The sequence below is a fragment of the Ascaphus truei genome, chromosome 9, assembly GCF_040206685.1.
Source record: "Ascaphus truei isolate aAscTru1 chromosome 9, aAscTru1.hap1, whole genome shotgun sequence".
In the NCBI taxonomy this organism is placed as follows: Eukaryota; Metazoa; Chordata; class Amphibia; order Anura; family Ascaphidae; genus Ascaphus; species Ascaphus truei.
The window spans coordinates 70052487-70074084 of NC_134491.1; the positions used below are offsets into that span (position 1 = coordinate 70052487).

Genomic DNA, 21598 nt, shown 5'->3' on the forward strand with positions numbered 1-21598 from the left:
ATTTAATCTTTCTAAGGAAGCTAATTATATTAATAAAATGTTCAAAATATTTTTTTTTGCACACTGTAAAAACTACACCATAATGAAAGACCTAGATTTAAGAAACATGGTACATTTCTATTCTATTATCTGATAATTTAATAAAATGAAAAGTATGTAATAGACTGCTATGTGGGACTATGTTGACTTTTGCTTTGTCAGAACTGCCCTCCCAACCCCCCCCCCCCAACATTCATTCCTTATCCTCAATCCATCTTATTCAGACTCCTTTTATTTAATGCCTATGACAACGTTTTAACTCCATCTGCCTCCAGTAGATCTGCATTCCTTGAAATAACTCCCATACCCAGGGATCTGTGGCTGTTTAACTCTGTTTGCTCTAAAAACATCATAACCGCAACTTCACCCGGTTCCACTATTCCTTTGGGATAATCTAATAAAAAGACATTAAACAGCCAACCAGTGGGAGGCATGAAGGACTCATTAACAGGTCATCTGATTATTGAGGATGTTCCTGGTAGCAAAACATTCCTTGTTGTTTAGAAAGACTCTGGAGCTCAAAGAAGAGGAAAGACAAACAGCACGGGGTTAATAGAAGATGCGTCTTGTGTTGCAAATAAACTGCAGTAATTAAAACAAATGAGTTTTCATTCATTTATCTAATTGGAACTGTCCATTTGAAAAACGTTTCTCATAGTTTCCCAACAGAAGATGAGTTGTGCATAAACATTCTCAGGGGGTCTTAGATATATATGTGCACATGCATAAACAATGATAGGAGATAAGTACCATTTGGCCCACCACTATTCCCATCATCCCAGCTCTCCTACATAAAACTGTTGATTGGCATGCAATATCCCTTATCTGCCAAAGGGGCCAGCAGTGCAATTTTATTTTAACAATGCATCATTGGTTGAGAGGTTTGTAATATTTCGGCAAGGTTTAGATCAGTGGTTCCCAAACTTTTTTTACATTGTGCACCCCCTACTAGAAAATATTTGTTCCACGGACCACTAATTGATCACTCTTATTGCCTACTCATCAGACTATTGCTAACAACGATCCCAGGCAGTATAGTGTCCTGAGCTCGTGAGGGGGAACACACGCTTAATAAGGCCTCAAACTGCACCTCCATGTGTGCAGGCAGCATGGGTGGACTAGCTGTGAGAACGTCCAAAGTCACGTCCAACAATATCTTGCCGCTGTGGATGTAAATCATTGTGGGGAGCGACCTTGGAAGCTCCTGCTGTAATTGACAGCTATATCACCCATGCTAAGGTGAAGTTTGGGGCCTTACTAAGTGTGCAGTTCCCCCTATTCGCTCAGGAATCCCCTACTGGAAATCACTGGCTTAGATAATCATGGCTGACTAAATAAATAAGTAAACATTGAAAACTTCAACGGCCAGGCTCGTATTTTTTGCATATGTTTGTAATTATCCAGGTCTGATAATCAGCTTCTTTCAGCAGACCTTTAATATTCAGTATAAATTAACTTTTTTTTTGCTATATCTAAGTGTTGTGCTGCTATTATAGATCACATGATCTAATTTGACTATCTCCTTTACCATGCACCACGATTACCTCCCGTAAAGCTCTTTGCTCAGTGTGTATGGCCATCTTGTGAAAAAATTATATATATATATATATACATATATATATATATATATATATATATATATATATATATATATATATATAGACACACACACACACACATACATACATACATGGCTCGAGAAAGGCACTCGCCCGATCGCCCGCTCATTCATGGTGAGTTGATTTTAGCAGCTGGTGCTGCAGTGCCCGGACACAGAGGAGGAGGACTGAAGACCATGGGAGCAGAGCGGCACCAAGGGAAGACAGATGGTGGCGGGTGAAGAGGACCGAGGACCATCATGTAAGTTGAGCAGGGCAGCAGAGGCATTAGACAGCAGGCGGCGGAAGCAGCAGGAGAAGAACATTGACACTATCTGAGCTGCACAGGAGAACAGCCGGATAGGAGATACACTATAGCAGCAACAGACACCGGAAGTCAGTAAAGACTTCTGGGTCGGACTGCTGGGGTGCGTTCGTGCCTGTTTGTTCTCCTGTGCTGCTCATATAGTGTCAATGCTCCTCTTCTGCTGCCACCACCACCCACTGTCTAACGCCTCTGCTCCTCTGTTCCGCTGACATGGTGGTCCTCGGTCCTCTTCTCCCGCTGCCTTCCTAGACCCAGGATAGTGGGCAACTTACTGTGTGATTTATAGAAGAAAGTGCAGACTTAGTATGGAAGTGATACGTGTCACAGATTCACAGTCACTAAGGCTGGTGAATAGGAAGTCCATACCAGACTTTACAATGGTTCTGGTTTCCCCCACCTGCTCTCCCAATTACAGGAACAGAAATATATTGCAGTGAGATTTGCTGCTCCAGTCTCTCTCTTAGAGCCTGGAGGCTGGGAGGAAAACTTCTGCACCCCATTATCCAGTACGTGGTAGACCCCCCCCCCCACCCAGCATTTGAGTTTCTATTGGGACGCTGTCCCCATCTCACAGTTAAGTACTCAATATTATTAAACCTGTGTGTTATTTAAAGTTCGTAACTGGATTAGTTAGCCAATATTGCAGATAGGGATATGCATGTGAGTTAGACTCCTGACAGGAGTAGATGTTTCCTTTTAGGATTTATTTTGTTCTTAAAGTGACGGTGTTTAAAATGTTTAGTGTCACTAATGCAGAAATAAACCGTTGAAGGTTGAGGGCTGAGTGTCCCTTGTGTGTATACACATGTTTGTCCCCCTTTTCTTCAAATTAAACACTAGAAGACTGTGTCGCAAAGAGCTTGGGCAAACGGCAGCGCTACATAAAGGGATATGTATATATATATATACATATATATATACACATATACACACCCACATACACATAAATATATATATATATATATATATATATATATATATATATACATACATACATAGTGTTTGCCAAGCTTAATAATCAAAAACAAATAGATGATACCCTCTTCCCATGAGTGCTAAAGGCCATGTTTATACATACTGCGCTATATGAATGCAGACACAGCTGTTTCTTACACATACATACAGTATGTACTTTAATTTACTTTATATGTAATTTTATCCTATATACCAATAGGGACCACATCGTATCTACACACATTAATAGTAATGCAACACCCTCTTACATTTCTACATCTACCTGAACCATTGGTATACACTCCCACTCCACCCACACCTTTTGTAAAGCGCTGTATACATTATACACATACACACACATACATACAGTATACACATACACACACATACTCTTACATCACTAACGTTCAGGGACCATTTAACAACTTAAGTCATAAATCGCATACTGCACAGGGGGGAGGGATAGGCTTCAGTCACAGATACATTCCAGGATGCACTATTTTTAAGTAAAACCTTTCTTGCTTTATCTATTGTAACATCGCCGGAAGAAGAGATGGGTGTATCTCGAAAGTTCGCACAAATAAAAGCATTTCGATAGCCACAGAACGGTATCGTCTATTCGTTTTTGATGATATATTTTGCAATTGAACCTCAACATTTTGAAACATGCATTACATTACATATACATTACAGGATCTATACAAAAGTTATTAGATGATTGTGATATCTATATTTCTTTCTCAGAAGACATGGAAATTTGCATTTTATATGTATCAGGGAGGTTGAAGTGACTTGAGATTCATTGCTTATACCTTCAGCACCTGCTTTTCTAGAACAGTAGAAACGTGTCCTTTTCCCCAGATGCTGTCATGTAAAGAAGAAAAAGGGTCAGTGTAGGTTTGTACTGGTCCAAGAGAGGCAGAAGCCAGAGAGATGGGCAATGAATACTCGTATACTGCAGCCTTTGAGTTTAAAAAATAATCACAGATTAAAGATGGTTCCCACTGAATAGAGAGAATAAGGATATCTCAGTAATTTTATTCGACACTTTTATAGCTCCTTCAGAGTATAACTACATTCTGCAATCTGCTTTTAAACATACAAACCATAATGCACACATGGGGGCCTATGCAGAGAGCAGCGAATTTTCGAAATTCGCCATTTTTTGGAGATAATCGCGCAGAAAACAGCAGAAAATGGAGATTTCCGAAAAACGCGCCAATTTTTCTTTTCTATTTGTAAAACTCGCCTCGCGGCTGGCGAGAACCGCAATCTCGCCAGTTTAAAAAATATCCGTATGCAGAGAGGCGCGAACGGCATCTAGCGGCTGTTCGCGCCAATAAAATGGCGCGATTGTCTCCGTTTTGCCTCGCCAAAAAAAACTGCCGCTCGCGGCCATTGCAAAGGGAAAAAAAAAGGCGCGAATTTGTTTTAACACATTTCTGAAGCGCGCATCTCGCCAATTTAAACTCGCCACACGCATCCATGTTAAACATAGCAGAATTCGCACTTTTCTGCATATGGAGATTAAAACTCTCCAAAAAAAGCTACTTTTTAATAAATTCGCCAATTTTAAAATTCGCTGCTCTCTGCATAGGCCCCAAAGTGCTGTCACATTACCGAATTTAGTGCAACTGTGCCAGTGTTGCCAACCTGACTCTATATCCTTTCTTTCCAACTCTGATCCCAGGTTTACAAAAAGATATGAGACGTGTAACGCTAGAACTGGATTATACATTTTACAAAGACACGGAAGTAGGTAGGTAATGTTCTGAATATATCAGGAATATCCCAACTCAAACTGGTAAAGACAACAATATGTTCACAATTTGAAGACAGACATGTATTTATGCTTTTGAATGAGTGTAGTAACAGGTTAGCATGCAATGGAGATGCAGAAAATGAGAAAATAAAAACATGTATGCTGCTCTCTATAAAGAGGTTGATCAGTGGTGCGCTAATCACACACTACCACTATGTCAGTGCCAGGAAAGGCAGGTTCACAGTGGACGTCATCAAAATTCAAGAGTGTCCCCAGTATTACAAACTTGCTTCCATGTCATCAACAGAGTGGTGTCTAGTTCTCATTTTCCAGGTCCCAATTTAATGAGTACTGTAGCACTATTAACAACCAGCATGCAGCTTGACTAGCGTTTGAACATAAGAACCGGACTCAAGCTTTATGATGACATGGATCCACATTGACAATACTGTATTAGCCCTTCTGCCTGCAAATGGGTTAAAATGATTGCAAATCTCTCTCTCTCAATGTCTTGTATAGCGCATACACAGAGTGAACCCTGCTCCTATGCACATCATCCCCCATCAGAAAATGATGTCAATGTAGAATTTGGCTAATGATTTATCAGACGACTTTGCTTGTGTACAGGCCTCTCTAGCAGCAAAGGGGTTATGAGAGAGTGAAAGCTTAAGGAGGGAGACTAACAAATGAATAACAGGACACTCGTTTTTTTTTGTTTTTTTTAAGAGGCACATTACCACTTCCTCCATGCTTCTGTTTCTCATGCGGAATTTCACATCTTCTTGGCTCCTGTACAAAAATGTGCCTTTGGCTCATGATCTGGAAGATATTTGCTAACTTTGATATACCGTTATTGCTAAACTGCTCTTTTAATGAACACCAACAGCTCCCACAGCTATAAGAGTGAGGCATTACTGTAGTGATTGGCTTTGTAGGATTCTTGATACATTTAAGGGATATTTAAAGCTGCAATGTTACATTATTATTACTAATATTATCATAATAACAGTCCAGCTTATTCAGCACCGTAACATATTGTCACGGTAGTGCTGCCCGCAGACCAGACCCGTCCCTAGACTGAGGTGGAAAGTATAATACCACGCACCCGCAGCAGAGGGGCGTGTCCGGAGTGTGGTAGATTCGTTGCCAGGCCAGGAGTCTTTAGTAAGGGAACCAAAGGTACTTGCCGTGTCCGGAGATAGAAGGAACGTGGTGATTGCCGTAGCCGGGGGTCGAGGGTGCCAGAGGTCCGGGAGGTAGAGGAGCGAGCCGAGATCGAGGGGCGGAGAGAGACTGCGTAGTGAGGAGTAAGCCGGGGTCCAGAGCCAGAGGGAGAGTCGAAAGCCAAGCCGGGTCAAACCTGAAGTACAGAAAGAACAAGAGCACAAAGGAACACCAGCCCAACTAGCAGAAGCTATGCAGAGCAATGATTCCCAAGGAGAACAGGGGTAATATTTGTGGAAGGACCAATCGGGGAAGGAGGCAGAGCGGGGGTGTACCGTGGAGCGCCTTGCGATTGGTGCAGTCTGTGATCCTTGCCTGTGTTCAGCTGTGAAGCGTGAGAGCAGGAGCGGGGCTACAGCTGTAAATGGGGGGCGTGACTAGAAGCCCAGAGGGGTAAATAAATTACTGCCGGAGGTGCGTGCTGTGTAAGATCCTCCTGGTGCGCGCCCTGACAAGATAGCAGCCGCAAGAGGCAGCGCCAGGCGGGATCGCCGAGCCCCACGCCGAGGATACGCCAGTGGGGAGCGAGGGGCGGCAGCAACAACCTCCGAGGCAGGTAAGGAGGTGTTGCGTGAGCCCTGCTTCCTGACACATTTGGTGAAGGACAATGACAAAAACATTACAACATTAACTTAACATACATTGATGCAGTAGCTAAACCAGATCCTGCTCTAAGAATTGAGAAACACGAGGTATAATGGGGGGAAAGGAGTTACTGTGGTGGCTTGTAGTAAAGTAGTAAACCTGTAGTAAAGCTGGGATGCTCTTTTGTTACTAACAGATGATAGATGTTATGGTAAATGCAGACAAAAGATTGAGGATATCTGAGGATGTTGCATAGGTTTCTTTGAAGAAGTGAGTTATCATGGCACCTTTAAATGTAACAGCCTGGCTTGGGAAAAATCTTAAATGTGAGAGGTTATGATGGAGGAGGAGAGTAGAAGATCATGAACAGAACGGATAGGGAATGTGGGGAGTATTTAGAGATGTGTTCTGAGATTTATAGAGGGGAAGCACTGTCCAAGGCTATATAGTTTTAAATTTGATTCTGTATGGTACTGGTAGCTAGTGTAAGTATTTGCATAGATGGGAGGCTGAGGAAGCACAGTGCGTAAACTGGATAACAGCTTTTTGAATGAATTGGATTGAAGGGACTGATAGCTGAGAGGAAGACTAGCGACAGTAGGATATTATAGCAGTCAATCTCGGGCATACAAGTCTATCTATCCATCTCCATGATGTACAGGTTGGCTTGCATTTTTTACAATAAAATCACACTATGAGAGTAATTGTGAATGTTCGCATTTATCCATGCATTCATCAATTAAAATACTTTGTTCTTATTTTGCTCAATGTGCCTCATTTAGGGAGTTTGAAGATGGAAGTTGGAATGAATTTGCAGGTAAATGATCTCCAAGCATTGCCATAGTCAGACACATCCCTGCCAACTACATTAACTCCAGTAGATCAATGTAGATCAAAGAATGGTCTTTTTTTATTTCAATTTTTTTCTAACAGGAGACTCACCAAGAAACTCAGTATTAGACGGTGCGTAGGAACTTAGAGAGGACAAACATCCCAGACCTGACTGGGAACATACAAAAGAAAACATATCGGGCAATGACGTGCAAGACCAAAATTTGGGGCTGGAAACACGAAAGTGAGCAGGAAAGGGTCTGTTTGACGCAGGTAGCTTATTCCACAGTCTTGGGGCAGTTTTTCAAAAAGCTCTGATTAGACAGTTCTGAAGGTCAGGTAGGGCTAGTCCATGGATAGCCTTTAAGGCTAAGGGTCAAGATCTTAAAATTAACCCAGCTCTTGTAATTCTGGCAGGATGTGGTCTCTTTGCCTTGCCTGTTATATTATGGGCCATGGCGTTTTGCACCAACTACAAGGCTTTGATATTATGTTTTTGGAGACCCATCAGCAAAGAATTGGCAAAATCCAGTCTGGAGAGGATGAAGTGTTTTTTCGGCTCGTAATCTGTTGTAACACAAAATACAAAATCAGGACTGGATCATTATCACACTAGTTTGACCTTGAGTGAGTTGCTTGTGTAGTGTGCACATAAGCCAAAGAAATAGAAATATATCAGTAACAAGGAAAATGTCTATAACGTAAGATTAAAAATACAATCTTAATGTATAACAATACACTACAGTAAGGCATTGGGTCATATTTACTAATCTGTGCTATTCCATAAGACCTATTTATTGCTTTTATATCTATTGAATTGCATTTCACTGGACAGGTACCCCTCGATAAACAGAAACTCGATACAGTATATGGAATTTCGCTTTACAGACAACTTTTCTGGAATTTGTTCCATATATCGATGGATTCCTGTATTCTATTGCCTGATTGTGCTTGCATGATTGGACCTATATAAATAAAAATAGACATACTTACATTCTTTGCTGTCCGTTTAAAGCTGCAGTTCAGTCTTTTTTTTTTTTAATTTTTTTTTAACTTCAATAGCTTCATGTGTGCAATCTCTAATTGCCTAAAGAACTGTATAGCTGTCAGTCAATCCGTTCTCCATGTATTGATCGCGAAATTTGGCGACATTTTTAAAGCCGGGATTTGTTTATAATTTGCCTCCGGCAGTCAGTGGAAGACTCATGAATATTCATGAGTCTCCCAGTGACGTGTGCTCGCTCCCGATCTGCCGCTGTGTGGTGCCCCCTTCTGCCCGATCCCTGTGGCTGTCAGCCTGCGCGAGATGGAGGGGGCTTGCGCCGCCAGTGGGGAGGGGGGAGCGGGAGATGTATTTCACTTCTGCTCCGATCCCTGTGCCTGCCTCCCTGCCCGTGCGGGAGATGTAGGGGGGTTGCGCTGCCCCTGTGGGGGGGGGGGGGGGAAAGGGGTTGTGTCCCGGAGCAGTGGTGGCAGCAAGGTGGTGAGTATGTGTTTTTATATCTGTGGTTATATGTGTGTGCGTGTGTGTGTGTGTGTATATATATATATATATGTGTGTGTGTGTGCGCGTGTGTGTGTGTGTGTGTATATATATATATATATATATGTGTGTGTGTGTGTGTGTATGTATATATATGTGTGTGTGTGTGTGTGTGTGTGTGTGTATGTATATATATGTGTGTGTGTGTGTGTGTATGTATATATATGTGTATGTATATATATGTGGGTGTATATATATGTGTGTGTGTGTATATATATGTGTGTGTGTGTGTGTGTGTGTGTGTGTGTGTGTGTGTGTGTGTGTGTGTGTGTGTGTGTGTGTGTGTGTGTGTGTGTGTGTGTGTGTGTGTGTGTGTGTGTGTGTGTGTGTGTGTGTGTATTGTGACATAGTCCAAAGATGTTAGGCAGCTTTCTGCCCCATTTTAGGTCAGAAAGTGCAGGAATAGTTAAAAATGATCCGTTCCACAGCTTCACATTAACTCAGGCTGCTGGATGGAAAATCCAGACCACAGATTACAATGGCTCTAGTTCTCCCTCACCTGCTCTTCTAATCACATGCACAAGAGCAGAGAGGTTTTGCATTTCACTCTCTCTCCTTAGAGCCTGGAGGCTGGGGGTATCGCTGCTCCCCGGAATCCAGTTTCGGGGTGGACGGCCCCTCCAAGTATCACAGTACCAGAGGATTTGCCTGGACACTTGGGACCGTGTTCCCACCATGAACAGATAAGACAAAACAAATGGTTATTGCTGTTGCTAAAAGACTGTGCTGTATCTAGTGACCCTAAATGAGAGAGCATTGTTTTAAGCTGGGGAACCAGTTTAGTTGGCCAGCAGCTGTTAGAGAGAGTGATTCTGATGTGTAGTTAGATCCCTGAAAGGGATAGGATTTTGTTTATATGATTTTGGTTTTATTTCTTAAAAATATCAGTGTGGGAAATACTGTAACACTGAAATGTGTGAACTGCTGAATGAAAGTATCTGAGTACCTCTAACCTACACATGTTAAAGCTGCAGTACCTTACTTGGATGAAAATAAAGCAGGCAGAAGCCTGAGTTAAGCAGCATAATACTTTGCATGATCCTGTTTTTTGTATAAATAACCCTAGAAGACTGTGTCGGGAAAAACCCAGACAGACATCAGCGCTACAAAAGAGGGGCGTTTGTCACATATGGTGGAGAATGCGGGTCGCCACTAAAAAGTCTGTGGGTTTGCAAATAAATGCGGGGGTTTAAAATGGCCGCCCAGCTGAACTAAAGTACAGATGCTATGAGTGAAGTCTGTCCCACTGTGTATATCAGTTGTGCTTCTAGCATACACAAAGAATGTGCGAAGTGTGGATGCAATAGCACCCTGAACCCAAACCGAAAAACAAAATGTTTTGCTGAAGAAAAAAAAAATTGCATCTAGCAAGTGCTGTTTGTAAAGCTAATGCCTTTTGCTGAAGTGAGTGAAATTGCAGCTAGCAAATTGTCCCTGCCGGGTTTCTAAAATGGCCGACGTGAAATGTTTGTTTTGTAATGTACATAATCATGAAAAACAGTGTCCCTTCAGGCCATACGATGATGATGATGACGACTCGTATGTGGCCCCTGGAGGAGAGCCGTACCCACAGATGAATTTAGTATGCTGGGCCTGTCATAAAGTAGGTCACATGGAAGATGTGTGCCCCAAAATTTTCAAATACAAACAGCTGCAAAAGCAAGCAACACCCTATGAGTGCAAGCAAGATGTGGAAGCTGATGCCAGTGAGTGTGTGCCCAGTACCACTGATATCTCTGGAGCTAATAAAGCAAAAAGAAAGAAGAAGAAAAAAAAACTGTTCCTCAAGTCACAGGGTAAGTGACCGAGCCACTTGAACCTGCGCTGTCAGGACATGCATCAGAAAGGCGCCGAGATGGGCTGCAGACCGGAGTGACCGGCAGAATTGTCACGGGAACAGTGGCAAAGGAAAAGGAGGAGCAAAGGGAAGCTGAATCCTTGAACCAGGATAAAGAGGCTTTGGTTTCTGCACTCCAAGCTGCCCGCCATGATTATGAAGTCCTGTGGCAGGGATTGATGAAGGAGCGAGAATGTTGGAAGAAGGAGCAAGAATCTAACAATAAGGTGCGAGAATGTTGGAACAAGGAGCGAGAAGCGAACGCCGAGTTACAGAGGTGTATACTTCCAGCTTTACAAGAGCACAAGGCTTTGAAGAAAACAGAGTCTCTCTTACGGAGTGAGCTGGAAGAGGTGACGACAAGTCTGGAAAAGGCCAACACCGTAATTGCCACCATGGATGAAAAACAGATTAAGTCTGACAAATTGATTGCTATCCTAAAACAGAAATACGGGAAGGCTCTACAAGAGGTTCATGCGCTCAGCACAGAGGTGCAAAACTCACGCTTGGAGGGCCACGGTCTCAACGCAGAGCTGGGAATGTTGAAGCAAACCCATGAGATTGCCCTAAGTGAGTTAGAGACTGTAAAGCAAGAAAATGAGAGTCTGAAATTGGAACATTCAGATTTGATTGTCCAAGCAGAAAAAGTAAAGAAACAGTTGACACAGGAAAAATTAGAAGTGCAGGAAGCACTACAGAATGCATTGATGCACACTCAGAGCCAGCACCAGGAAGAAATTGACGCTCTGAGAACAGAATTGCGACATGTATGCACAAAACAGAATTCTCTCGTGGAGGAACTTAACGTTTTGAAAAAGGAGAAAAGCATTAGAATAATTCAGAAGCACTGCAAAGCTCTTATCCAAGGAAGAAGGGAAAGAGAAAATTATCGGCGTAAACGCGCCGCAACTATCATCCTACAGGCTGCCTACAGAGGGATGAAAATTCGTCAGTTCAATCGCCAGAATAAAGCAGCCTGTGTTCTTCAATCATTCTACCGTGCAAACAGGTTCCTCATTATAAAAGGAGCAACTATAAAAATCCAGTCTCTGACTAGGATGACACAGAACAGGATTCGCTATCAAACCCTGAGAAATGCGTCACTGGTTATCCAGCGGTACTTCCGCCTGAATAAATGTAGGCCTCAGGAAAGAGAGGTCCAAGACTACATGCCTGCCGGCTGCAAAGGTAAAATGCCACACGGTACAGCCGGAGTTAGTGAGAGCTCCATCAATGTGAAGGTGCTCCAGGTAATCAGTGCTTCATCTTCTAAGTACCATATAATTGCCCCAAAGGGAAAATCCCAAATCTCTGAGAGTGATGGTCGTGAGAAAATATATGGCAGTAAGAAGTACCATAAAGTTTCAAAGGTTGCAAAGCAAAAGCGACGAAGGTCAACGCTAGCCTTGAATTTTTCCGGATCTCGCCACTCTGGGCCACAATATAAAGACAAAGACTATCTGGCCCCAGAGTTCTGTCAGAAGCTAAAGAAACAGTCCAGTCATTTGCAGGTTGCAGCGGGCTATGAAATAAAGTCAGGGAATGTAATGGACTGGAAGTCAAAAAAAAAAAAAATGTGTTTGGGGAATTGACCGATATTTTTTGTTATTACACGTGTGGACTATGTCACGGACACTTAACTTTGCAAATAAGCTAGTGTAGTTATGCTATATTAGGCCTCTAGAATAAGCATTTTGAAATATTGCAATGTTATATTGGTTCTCTGTGTTGAAAATGTAGCTAAACTACAAATTAATATACAGGGTTGATGGCCCTTAAGATTACAAGGCTGTAGTATAAGGAAGAAAAAAAATAGTGGTAGCTTACAATATAGAAAAAAAATGCCCTTTTCGGTTGGTAAATATATAATGACGTTCATATTCGTGTCATGTGAATACTTAATATTGTACTGAGGAGTTAGCTCAAGTATTTCAGGTAGGACGCTCACACCAGTGAGGTCCATGGCCGCTCACCCCAGTAGGTGTGAGCTGGGGAGGGGGATATGTGACATAGTCCAAAGATGTTAGGCAGCTTTCTGCCCCATTTTAGGTCAGAAAGTGCAGGAACAGTTAAAAATGATCCGTTCCACAGCTTCCCATTAACTCAAGCAGCTGGATGAAAAAACCAGACCACAGATTACAATGGCTTTAGTTCTCCCTCACCTGCTCTTCTAATCACATGCACAGGTATTTAGAGCAGAGAGGTTTTGCATTTCACTCTCTCTCCTTAGAGCCTGGAGGCTGGGGGTATCGCTGCTCCCCGGTATCCAGTTTCGGGGTGGACGGCCCCTCCAAGTATCACAGTACCAGAGGATTTGCCTGGACACTTGGGACCGAGTTCCCACCACGAACAGATAAGACAAAGCAAATGTTTATTGCTGTTGCTAAAAGACTGTGCTGTATCTAGTGACCCTAAATGAGAGGGCATTGTTTGAAGCTGGGGAACCAGATTAGTTGGCCAGCAGCAGTTAGGGGCTGATTCTGATGTGTAGTTAGATCCCTGACAGGGATAGGATTTTGTTTATATGATTTTGGTTTTATTTCTTAAAAATAACAGTGTGGGAAATACTGTAACACTGAAATGTGTGAACTGCTGAATGAAAGTATCTGAGTACCTCTAACCTACACATGTTAAAGCTGCAGTACCTTACTTGGATGAAAATAAAGCAGGCAGAAGCCTGAGTTAAGCAGCATAATACTTTGCATGATCCTGTTTTTTGTATAAATAACCCTAGAAGACTGTGTCGGGAAGAACCCAGACAGACGTCAGCGCTACAAAAGAGGGGCATTTGTCACAATATATATATATGTGTGTGTGTGGGTGCGTGTGTTTGTGTATATATATACATATGTGTGTGTGTGTGTGTGTGTGTGTGTGTGTGTGTGTGTGTGTGTGTGTGTGTGTGTGTGTGTGTGTGTGTGTGTGTGTGTGTGTGTGTGTGTGTGTGTGTGTGTGTGTGTATATATATATATGTGTGTGTGTGTGTATATATATGTGTGTGTGTGGGTGTGTGTATGTGTGTGTGTGTGTATATTAGTGTGTCACCACAAGTACCCAGTCACCCACCCTCTCCCTCTCCCGGCCACCACCCACTCACCCTCTCCCGCCCACCCACTCACCCTCTCCCGCCCACCCACTCACCCTCTAACTCACCCTCTCCCACCCACCCACCCACTCACCCTCTAACTCACCCTCTCCCACCCACCCACCCACTCACCCTCTAACTCACCCTCTCCCCCTCTCCTGCCCATCCACCCACTCACCCTCTCCCCCTCTCCCACCCACCCACTCTCTCCCCCTCTCCCACCCACCCACCCACTCTCTCCCCCTCTCCCGCCCACCACCCACTCACCCTCTCCCGCCCACCCACCCACTCACCCTCTTCCGCCCACCCACCCACTCACCCTCTCCCGCCCACCCACCCACTCCCGCCCACCAACCCGCTCACCCTCTCCCGCCCACCCACCCACTCACCCTCTCCCGCCCGCCCACCCACCCACTCACCCTCTCCCCCTCTCCTGCCCACACACAATCTCCCCCTCTCCCCCCCACCCACCCTCTCCCCCTCACCCACCCACCCACCCACCCTCTCCCCCTCTATCTCCCCCTCGCCCACCCAACTCACTGACCTTTGCTATATATCCATACATACATATGTGTGCGTGTGCGCATCTTTGTGTGTGTGCATGTGTATGTGTGCGTGTGCGCATGTATATGTGTGCGTGTGCGCATGTATATGTGTGCATGTTTATGTGTGCGTGTGCGCATGTTTGTGTGCGTGTATATGTGCGCATGTATGTGTGCGTGTGCGTGTGCGCATGTATGTGCGTGTGCGCATGTATGTGCGTGTGTGTATCTGTGTGCGTTTGCGCATGTTTATGTGCGCGTGTGCGCATGTTTGTGTGTGTATATGTGTGCGTGTGCGCATGTATACGTGTGTGCATGTATATGTGTGCATGTTTATGTGTGCGTGTGCGCATGTTTGTGTGCATGTATGTGCGCGCATGTATGTGTGCGTTTGCGCATGTATGTGTGCGTGTGCGCATGTATATGTGTATGTGTGCGTGTGCGCATGTATACGTGTGTGCATGTATATGTGTGCGTGTGCACGTGTATGTGTGCACGTGCGCATGTATATGCGTGCGTGTGCATATATATCTATATCATACAAACACATACATACACACCTAAGCTCTGCAGGGTCCTGTGCCTGCAAAATGTCTCTGTAAAGTGCTATGTAAAACTAGCAGCGCTATACAAGAACAAGCCATTATTAATTTTAATAACACACACATTGAATTGTACACATTCACATACACATAAAATTAAATATACATATTGTTTACAGTATGATATATACAGATTTGATTTTAAATGAGTTGTTAATATTTAACATTAACTACACACGTGCAATGGAATAAGGTTTAATTAATTAATTCTGAGCTACTCTCCTTTTCTGCTGCTGCTGTTGCTCTGTCAGTTCTGTGGGGAAGATCATGTGACCAGGCAATGACTGATACATTTGTGCTCATGCACGTGCACGGCTGTGGAGGGGGCAGGACTCACAAAGGGGTGTGCCAGAGCCTGTTACAGACAAGGAAGGGGTTGTGCCTTTCTAAAGGGTTGCTATAGAAACAAAAATGCTCGTTACATTAGAATACATAAAAAATTGTCTTTCAAAGTTGTTTAAAAAAAAAAAGAAAATGCTACAAGTATTTTCTCACAGTACAGAACTGATTTATTAAAAAAAACACACATGCAGGATATTGACTGAACTGCAGCTTTAATGTTATATCTTTTCAGATGTATATGATTATATGTTTTAAGTTTTCGACATGTACAAAATAACTTCAGTTTTGTATCTTGGGAGGTAATGGTTCTACTGTGTATTGTGAAGCAATGCATTGTAGGCTCCTCACTGGCTGTGAAGGAGTTGCTGATAAAGAATACCAAGTGCAGATTTAATGCTCGATAATTCTGCATTTCTAATCATGTTTGAAGCAAACCCATAATGTTCCTTTGACAATTTCTTTAAATGTCTAATCCCAGCCAAAATCCTTTCTCCGCTAAACACATATCAAAGAGTCTTCAGTTAAAAATATTACCCTGATTTCCCCCCCAAATAAATCTAAACATTTACTGACATTACTGACATAAACAATGGTAGTTTTAAGGATTTACAGTAGTTTTTGCTATTTCCTTTCCCACAATCCTTTGCTTGTATTATCCTCACATTTATTGGCTCTTCCTCCCAAGTGACGGAAGCGCATCATCATCAGCCTGGAATTAAAGCTTCATCTGATTCTATTAACCATATTGTTCTATCCTAGGCAGCAAGAGCTTTAGGAGGGGCTGCAGAAATATGGAGGGATGAAGTATCAAATGGTAAAATCCCCCAATATAGCAGAAAATATAGGGCACTGCATTTTTAATAGTTGATCCTAACTTCCCCTCTGTTTTAAATATGAATGTATATTGATAGAAAATAAAGGAGTGCAGAGAGAGCATTTGGTATTACAGCTATTTTGGAGCAAAGATAAGCATCTTTATCTGTTGTATTAACATACTTTGCTCTAATTTTTCCAAGTCAAGAGGCATCCACATCATCATGGGCTGTATGAAGTTCTGCACCCATTACTGAGTACCACTTTCTGTATGTCAACTTCCATGCTAACTGTGATGGTGGGGGTAGCCAGCCTTCACAATAAAGGTGAAACCCGGCTTGTCTGCATAGTGATGTTGAATCATAGGGGAGGATGGGAGTAGCGAGGTGTCGAGCCATTTGTTTGAGCGGGGAAGGGCGAAGAAACAGGTCCAGAAACAAGGCTCCCCACAGGGGAGACTCTTTGTTCTGTGAGACACTGTGGAGCCAAACCAGCGGGAGGTATAGGGCTGGCAAAGGGAAAGCCGTTACTTGCAGGCATGGTTCCCATTGGCCAGTTCGAATTTCCCGCTCGCCAGCTACCTGAGCCCCTCGGTATGCCCCCTCCTCTGTTGTTGCACTACGATCCATGCGCTAGTTGGTCGGCAATCCCTGTTCCATGTTAGACATAGGACACCAAAGTCTATGTAAGGAGACTGCCCGATCAGAGCACCAGACCATCTTGATAATTCCTAGGCTTGGTCCAGTGAAGCAGAGGTGGGCTTTTTAAAGGTGCTTTGCTCGCAATAGCAAAGTACTAGGCATTGAGGTGCCGGAGAAGGCAACCAAGCTGAGGACAAGTGCTAGGGATGCGGCCATGGTCTAATAATGAATGAAGATCCAGGTATCTATCCCATAGATAGTACCGTGGTGTTCCTGGACGTGGAGCAGACAGGGTAAGCCTTCCTGAAGCAGACGCCCTGCACCTAGGCTAGAGACTCCCCCCTGACTCCCAGTTAAGCGTGTATTTCCTGTATTTTGTGTTCCATTGTATGCCTGCTCGTTTTACCAGAATAAACCCTATTTTATTCCCCTACTGTGTCCTACCTAGTGTACTGATCCCGGAAGGTAAAGGTGTTAAAAGTACTGGTCTCCCATGACACTAACAAGTTGTGCCCATATGATGCTTGAGTAATAAGTGTCCTTCATTAAACAAAACCTTGGGGGTGGGGTGGGGGAATGATGCAGTATTTAAACACAAATGTCTTGCATTGATACATATCCATCCAGATAACTATGTTGTAATTTTAATGGATCTTCTCTCCTTAGCTTTTCAGGATTTCTCTGAAGAAGACTGTTGCTAATTGGTGTTAATGAGACAGTGGGAGGAACTGGAACAGACTATGGCAAACAGCTATGTAACAGTTTCTGATGCATATTGTCTTGCAGAACCTTTACAGTATTATGGTAAGTTAAATAATCAAACATTATTATCCATTTGAAAAGCACTAAAATACGTCCTGTTATAACATGCAACCCCTACTAATGCTACCTCAATCACAATAGGGAACATTTGGATTGCCTTGATACATTAGTTAAGAGTAAAAAAAGATGAAAATGACACCAACATTGCCTTGACGTGTCTCCCCCAGTATGAGCTATACTTAATTATTCAACCACTTTTCCTGTCAGAATTGTCAGCCAACATACTATCGACATACAATTTACAATTTACACGGATACATAAATACCATATTTCGTTAAAAAAATATGTATGTCATACATATTAGTGTGACAAACAGGAACATACCTCTAAAATGACACACATTGCAACATTTTGCATCACTGAATCAAGGTGAATCCATTTTGCTCTGCTGGCACCTAGATGAGAAGTGGATTATAGATTAGTTAGGGGAGCAGTTGCTTAGAGCAATAATATAATGCATCAATTAAATCCGCTACATCTGAGGTGGAGTTACATTATTACTTACTTAATAAATAGATTAGCATCATGTTTGAGAATGAAAATCTCTGTCACGTACGGCCCACCTGAGAGCATGTGACCTGCATACGGGACAAGGGTTAATACTCACGCTCGCAAGCGCTCCCAATTTTCACCTCTGCAGAGGTCCATCAAATGGACAATATCTGCTCTACAGGACAAGGGTTAATACACAACTCGCAAGCTGCCCCACTCTTCACTTTCGCAAAGGTCCCTCAAATGAGTTAACATCTCCCTTAAATCCGTCCCAATGTACCATTTGTCACGAACAGCAAACAAATGGGCACGTGGCTTAAATATGCAACCAGAGTTAATACACATGGCTACTCTAGCCAACTCACATTTCTCCTCCGGAAAGGTACGTTCAATGAGTTAATATTAACCCCTTACTCAATTGCAATCATATCTATACAGTGCCACCACCTGAGATAGTTATGAAAACAAAATATGTCAACTTAATATTTGCCAGGGCCTCAGGTCCCTGTTTACTATAGAAAAAACTATGCACTTTAACACACCAAAAATCTGTTGTAGCAAAATGTGTCAGAAAACGTAAATACTCTCTCCAGAGCGTGTAACAGTTCATTCAGAGCACAAAGAATTACTTATTAAATGTATATATATATATACATATACAAATACAGTGCCTAGATTACAGAAAAAAATATTACAAGAACATACAGTTACAATAATATGCAGAAGTTTCTTAAAATAGAAAGATAAAACATCAAATAGAAATCCTTATGCAGTTCATTACCCAAATGTTATAAGCTTTCTCCCAGAGAGGTCACTGGTACAGAAGATAAGTGTTACGCCGGTGCTGCCCGCAGACCAGACCCGTCCCCTGGGCTGAAGGGGGAAGTGGTAATACACGCACCCGCAGCAAAGGGAGCGTGTCCGGAGTGTGGTATGAAGCGTTGCCAGGCCAGGTGTAGTAAGGTAGACAATACTTGCCGGTACCGGTTGTAGAGATAGAGTGATGAATGCCTCGCCGAAGTCAGGGAGTGGAGAGTGGAGATAGGTCGTAGTCCAAGCCGTGTTCAAGGGGTTACCAGAGTGAGCGTTGTCCAAGGAGTGCCGAGATCGAGAGCCAGAGGGGGTAGTCGTACGAGCTGCGTCAGAACCTGAGAAAACACTGAGAGAATCCAGAAGTACTTCCATACAGAGACTATGTCGAGCAAAGACTGAGAGCAGAGAGGAGCTAGATAAAGCAGGAAGGTCCAATTAGGAACGGAGGCGGGACAGGAAGAGCTACAGGGAGACACTGCAGATTGGTGCAGACATAACAGGCCTGGTGAGTCTTGTTGGTAACCTGAGTATGCCCGTGCAGTGTGCGGGGGCGGAGCCTGAGGTCCTGGGGACGGGAAGAAGAGTGTGCAGACTGAGCGTGCTCCGTAACTCGTGTACGCGCGTGAACCGAGTGGATGGTGCAGGTGTGGGTGCAGGAGGGCGTGGGCGCGCCCTGCGCTGAGCAGAGGAATCGCCGAGGGGAGTGATCCCACGACGGCAGCAGGGGCGAGGAGCCGAGGAGGCCGGTAAGACAGGTTTGTTTTGTGTGTCCAGGGACTCCCTGCTGGAAGGGGGTGCTCTGTGTGGGGAGCGTGGAGAACGCTGATTCCTGACAGTACCCCCCTCTTCAGGAACGGCCTCAGGACGGTCCAAGAACGGTTTCTCTGGAAACTTTTTCCTGAAGGACTTAAGAAGGGCCGGGGCATGAATGTCCTTTGAAGGTACCCAGGATCTCTCTTGAGGGCCAAAGCCCTTCCACTGTACCAAGAACTGGAGCTGACCCCTTGATTGGTGAGAATCCAAAAGAGAGTGAACCTCATATTCCTCATTATTTTGTACAGTAATAGGATCCGGTTTACGAGTCTGATCCGGAAAGAAGTGACTGGAGATAAATGGTTTTAAGAGGGACACATGAAAGACATTGGGAATCTTCATACTGGGTGGTAGTTGGAGCCGGAATGCCACGGGATTGATTTGTTCGCAAATAGGGAAGGGACCCAGGAACTTAGGTGCCAGTTTAGCAGATGGTACCTTGAGGTGGATATTCTTAGAGGGGAGCCATACCAAATCCCCTGGTTTGTAACTGGGTGCCGAACGACGACGACGACGATCGGCCTGTTGTTTCGATCTGCGAGAGGAGTTCAGAAGGGTAGACTGAATCCTGGACCATGCGGTTTGGAGGGAAGAAATGCGTTCATCTATGGCTGGTACTCCAGAAGGGATGTTGGGGATGGGAAGACAGGGAGGATGGAACCCATAATTTATAAAGAAGGGCGACTCCCGGGTGGACTCGTTTTTGGCAGAATTGACGGCATACTCTGCCCAAGAGAGGAGTTGAGCCCAATCATCCTGGAAATCGGATATGAAACATCTCAGGTACTTCTCCAGGGATTGATTGATTCTCTCCGTTTGTCCATTGGACTGAGGATGATAGGCGGAAGAGAAAGAAGAAGAGATGCCCAATCTCTTCGTGAAAGCTCTCCAAAATTTGGATACGAACTGAGAACCTCTGTCAAACAATGGACGAAGGGATCCCATGAATCCGGAAAATCTGCTCCGTAAAGATATCAGCAAGGGCGGGGGAGGTGGGTAATCCTTTAAGTGGAATGAAATGGGACATCTTCGAGAACCTGTCCACGACCACCAAGATGGTGTTCATTCCTCTGGACCTGGGCAACTCCACGATGAAGTCCATCAAAATGTGGGACCAGGGGCGGTCGGGAGCTGGAAGGGGTAATAGAAAACCCTGAGGCTTTTGACGGAAAGTCTTGCGTTGAGCGCACGTGGGGCAGGCGTGGGTAAACTCCAGAATATCTTGAGACATCCTTGGCCACCAGAAATTCCGACGAATGAGATCAGTAGTCTTCTTAAAACCTGGATGACCTGCAGATTTAGAGGAGTGACCCCAAGACAGGACCTCTGGAACAAATTTGGAAGGTACAAAGAGTTTGTTGTCGGGAACCACCAAGTCATTGGGAATGCGTCTCTGGGAGTGCAAAATCTTGTCAAGATTCTTGAAAGAAGACGTGGTGAGAATCCTCTCTTGTGGAAATACTGCACCGACACACTTTATTCGAGCAAATACCCGGTATGTACCTGGCAGATACCTGGAATGCGCCGCTCCTCACCTCTGACAAGCCCCGTTGCATTTGCCTTCCCTGCCTGGGTTCATGCCTGGCTGATGGGCGGCTGATCTGTTAAATGATAATGATTAGGATTTAATAGGCTGCAATGCTTCGCGTGTCTACCAGATGGCATAAATTCATGAATTGTAATGCAGTATATATATATGTAGTGTGCAGTATTGCAGCCAACGGGAATAAAATGCTTCATTCCCTGCCGGAAAATAACTCAATGCACTCGGGCAGAAAACAGTCACAAACCTCAATACACCCGGGTATACCCGAATTCGTGGGACTAGCCGAGCTCGAATAAAGTGTGTCGCCAGTGTATAGTCTCCAAAGATTCCTCTGGCCTCTCTTCAGAAGAATGTATTCGGGAGAGTGCGTCTGCCTTTACGTTCT

General features: G+C 43.9%; 1 protein-coding gene across 5 annotated transcripts in view; it reads left to right on the forward strand.

Moving 5' to 3' along the window:
- LOC142503210 (bile acid receptor-like) overlaps positions 1 to 21598 on the forward strand; it is a 118994-nt gene that overhangs the window by 56894 nt on the left and 40502 nt on the right. For 2 of the 5 annotated variants that reach the window (XM_075615363.1, XM_075615362.1), the window contains 2 exons: positions 4610 to 4678; positions 17393 to 17530. In XM_075615363.1, the coding sequence (XP_075471478.1) occupies positions 17437 to 17530 (94 nt within the window). In that variant the 5' untranslated portion in view covers positions 4610 to 4678; positions 17393 to 17436. Of the gene's footprint in view, positions 1 to 4609; positions 4679 to 7272; positions 7308 to 17392; positions 17531 to 21598 lie in introns of all 5 variants that reach the window. The other 3 variants (XM_075615365.1, XM_075615366.1, XM_075615364.1) reach the window with 2 other exon arrangements.